Source organism: Temnothorax curvispinosus, unplaced genomic scaffold (genome assembly GCF_003070985.1).
Source record: "Temnothorax curvispinosus isolate PA1 unplaced genomic scaffold, ASM307098v1 QBEX01014279.1, whole genome shotgun sequence".
Taxonomy (NCBI): Eukaryota; Metazoa; Arthropoda; class Insecta; order Hymenoptera; family Formicidae; genus Temnothorax; species Temnothorax curvispinosus.
Window position 1 is genome coordinate 66898 of NW_020224059.1, and position 4579 is coordinate 71476.

General features: G+C 28.3%; 1 protein-coding gene across 3 annotated transcripts in view; it reads right to left on the reverse strand.

Annotated features, from left to right (window-relative positions):
• Positions 1-1029: 1029 nt before the first annotated feature.
• LOC112464534 (DNA ligase 1-like) overlaps positions 1030-4579 on the reverse strand; it is a 6804-nt gene continuing 3254 nt past the window's right edge. For all 3 annotated transcript variants that reach the window (XM_025031579.1, XM_025031580.1, XM_025031581.1), the window contains 4 exons: positions 4272-4396; positions 2596-3008; positions 2300-2505; positions 1030-2132 (listed from right to left, as the gene is read on the reverse strand). In XM_025031579.1, the coding sequence (XP_024887347.1) occupies positions 2001-2132; positions 2300-2505; positions 2596-3008; positions 4272-4396 (876 nt within the window). In that variant the 3' untranslated portion in view covers positions 1030-2000. The remainder of the gene's footprint in view (positions 2133-2299; positions 2506-2595; positions 3009-4271; positions 4397-4579) is intronic.

A 4579-nucleotide genomic window follows, 5' to 3' on the forward strand; every position in this document is an offset into this window, starting at 1 on the left:
ATATACACGCGAATAATATTATGTATAACTTTCTAAACGGTTATATATATAGCCGATTAGAAAAAGATAAAAAAATTGTAATAGTTAGCATTCCTATACGCAACAAAGTACATCATTCCGCTATTCATTTATTCTCGCTATTGCGACAGCATAATTGCAAATTTATCATATTTTAAACGTTTGTATGTTTAAAACATATGTTTAAATATGTTTAAAACATATGCTCAAAATATGTTTTAAACTTTATATTGTTTTAAGATTATATTCTCAACATACATTTGTTTTAAGCATATTTTGACGTGTTTTAAAACATATATTTTAGGGAGAGATTTGAAATATAAGTTTTATAGAATAAAGAGAGATATTAATATAATTCTATCTTTAATAATTTTGGCAACAAGAGCCAAGCGTATAGTAGTTCGCGCGCAATATAATTTATTACAATTAACAATTAGGACTTGCGTACGTTTCGACCCTATCTTTGGGTCATCTTCAGCGAACTACTGCGCTTGGCTCTTATTGCCAAAATTATTAAAGATATAATTTTATTCGAGAGAGTCTTTATATTCTTAATATTATTAATATAATTATTTTTATTCGTTATAATATTGCCGTATAGGTATTCGTTATAAGGATAATTTCATTAGTTATTTATTTATTTGGTGTTTCCTAATACATAGAAAAGTAAAGTACACAACGTATATTTTGTTTTCATGATAAGTAAATCGAAGTAGAAAAAATTTACGATAATTTATTACTAATACTGGTCATAAATTGAGTCTGAAGTGACTGTATGTACTATATATATATATATATATATATATATATATATATATATATATATATGTTGTTTTATATTATGTATATTTATGTATATTATGTATATTATGTATTTTATGTATTATGTATATTATGTATATTATGTATTATGTATATTATGTATAATTATGTATATTTTGTATAATTATATATATATTATGTATATATATAATAGGTATGATTTTTAAATATCAAAAGGATAAGCACGAATATCGCAATATTTCAAATATAATAAGTCACTACTAAATCTTGCAACATATAAAAAATACATCTATCTACTGTAAAGTAATATTCTCTTATACATTTATGTATACATATATATATTACGTACATTCATTTTCCAGAAAAAAAAAGTTGCAGAAATAAAAAAAATACTATGAAACGCGAAATTACGCACAATCTGTAGTATTAGCAGAAATCTGTCATTCGCCAGTATAAACTATCCATATTTTTACGATTTACGTTCGTTGCATAGTATAGTTCTATACATGAACCAACATGGCGTGCAATTATAGTAATAATATTATTGAATAATAAACTAAAAATAAAATTGATTGGAAGCACTTCTTTTGATATTTGACGTTCAATTTTGCTCTGTGACATTTCAACTAACACATTTATTGTATTGGCGATATAATTAATTTTAATATATATATATGTGTGTGTGTGTGTGTGTGTGTGTGTGTGTGTGTATTTTTAAATATATATATTTGAAATATTAGAAAAATATTTGTTTTGTGTTATTATTGACAATCTTAACTATCTATCCTTTAGTATGAAAATCCTTAAAGTTAATGCCAGATTATGCACGATTTGCGATTTATAATTGATTATCACGAATTGATTGATTTGTTTGATGATCTCGTAAGAAAATTATCCGTTGTCAAATCGACATGAATGGTAAACGTAATATGCACTTGATAAATCCTCTCACCCACATTACTCACTAGTTTTATACGATTGGCGAATAGCAAATTATACGTCAAAATGGTCTCAGCATGGTCTAAAGTCTTAAGTCGCAAGAAATACTTTTGTGTTTCATACTTTCATGTATGTATCACGTGAGAAAAATGAAGAGGTGCATGAGACGCATCTTGGAATATATTATATACATATATGTATATACGTACATAATTTGTCGCATAATTTGTCGGGGAGATCGGGATTGAAGAAAATTTAATTTAAAGTGATTTGTGTTTTAGCTTCATATGATTTTTAAGGTACTTCATCATACCGAAAGCTAGGATACGCTTTTCGCCGAATACCCTCAATAATTCGTCGTCACAAAACGCATACCGTTTATCCTTAGGGTCCTGTAAAAACAGTCATTTTCTGGCAACATAATCTTTGTCACGTATATATATATATACGTATATATATATATATATATATATATATATATATATCATAAAAGAGAAAATATCGATGTATAGAAAATAAGTATGAAAATATTAGATAAATGATTACAAATAATACTCACAAAAAGATTCCTTTTTTTTAGGATGCTCCATATTTCTTTTACGACTTCATAGCAACGCATTTGTTTTACTCCAACAACCGCGGCAAGTTCTGGAGTTAATGTAAAGTACCCCTTGTCTTTGTCACTGTCTCCCTTCTTTGCTGTGCTTCCTGGAGTTTTTTTGTTTTTACCCCTTCCCTTCTTCTTTCCTTTCTTGCCAAGCTTACCTACAAAAAAATATTAACACATTCCATGTAAGATTTTTACTAAAATCTTGATAAAAAATATAATTATTATAATAAAAATAAATATCTTACTTTTTTTTGATATGTAATAAGATTTCTGTGGGGTGTAATCTTCGTCGCTAGTATCATCATCACTAGCGCTAGCGCTTTCTTCATCATCGGAGGATTCCTTCTTACGTTTGTTAGGAGTCTTTTTAATATAATTTCGCTTAGCTAGCTTTTTCTCTTTTTCTTCCTCCTTTTCAGATCCGTCTTTCTTTTCCACCTCATCATCTTCAGACTCTTCACTAGCAGCCTTCTTCTTTCCCTTCTCTCTTGCTTGAAGACATTTCATGATTAAATCATCCAACTCCTTTTTTTTCCTATAAAGAATGAATTCCACCTCATCATCTTCAGACTCTTCACTAGTAGCCTTCTTCTTTTTCTTCTCTCTAACTTTTTTTTCTTGAAAATATTCCATGACTTCATCCATCTCCTTTTTTTTCCTATAAAGAATGAATGTAAGTTATAGATATTATTTTTTTATGTAATTATTATCAATGCAGGGATAATCTGTAAGCTCAGATGTAAAAGCATGTTAGAGGAGGAACGAGGTGGTAACTTTCTATTATACTGGCAGTTCCACTCAGAAATTCCTCTGTTTTTTCTAGAACACTGAGAGACTCTCTTCTGCACAATTTTATAGTGCCTATTATATGCCCGTTTTAAAGTGATTCAATTTCAGGGATAACAATCAATAAAATACATTTTATACTAAAAGACAAACTATATCGTAATAATATCATCTGCGTGTCCATGGATACTCGTAGTATGCACATTGACAGACACAGCCAGGAAAGTGCAGCGTGTCATATATCTAAAGAAAACGGCAGTAGTTTCTAACGAGGATTGCCGCGAGTAACAACCGTGAATCACTTGCTTATCATTCCCTGAAGAGTTAACTGGCTGATCGATAATGGGTATGTCCGTATGTAATATTTCGACGCAACTTCCGCGTGATCACGCTTTTTTAAATGTGATTTGATATCTCATTTGATTTTTAAGAAACATGAGCGACCGGAGCAAACGATATAAATCTAAGGAGCTGACGGAGCGATTCTTTAAATTCTCAAGGAAGGTAAAACAGATGCTTTAAGTCTTTTTCTACGGGAATTATACACTCAGAGAAAAAAATTGTTGCAGTAACTACGATTTCACTATAATTTTTAGTTATTTTCGATGTCAACTACATTTTTATAGTTATTTTAACAATGCAAATTATAGCTGACTCAATACTACAATACATTATTGTTGTCATAGTTTTAATACGCATTTATTCAGCCATACCATGATTTTATAAACTATAACCTGTGCTTGATGTGTAGCAAGTCGTACTATAAATATGATGAAAATGACCATAATTGAAACATCTATGCATATAAGATTATTTTTACTAATATTATAGCAATAATAACTATAAAAATAAGAACCTCAACTATAATTATTTTACTATGCAATTATAGAGTTGTAAATATCAAATACTTTTCTCTTAGTGTACAATTCCAATACAAATTTAATTTGTTACAGCTAATTTCGTGAATTAAAAAATAAAAAATAGAAATTTTTTCCCTGCTTAACATTATAAAATGTATATCAGTATAAAATTACCTTTTTCAAAAAAGGTAAAAAAAAAGGGGACCAATAAATTTATCTATCTATCTATATGATTCAGACATTTATTCTAAACAAAATTATTAGATTAATTTTACCTGTCCAATCTATTTAATGATATAACGGGAAATTTAGGCCTTGCACTTATTGATGTCACATTCCCACTGCGCGATATTTTGGGAATCTCAGTTAATATAGGAATAAAATCGTTTTCTTTTGCTGTCTAAAAATATATATAACAGTTAAAATAGTATTCATACATAGAAATCGCTTTGTCAAATAGTATTAATTATTTTATCGTGCTTATATTTCCCTCTTTTTTCTCATTTATATTTTTGTGTATAAATAAAAAATGTTAAATGTACAAATAAAGATATGTTACTTACCCCTGAAGTAGAAGCAAGTT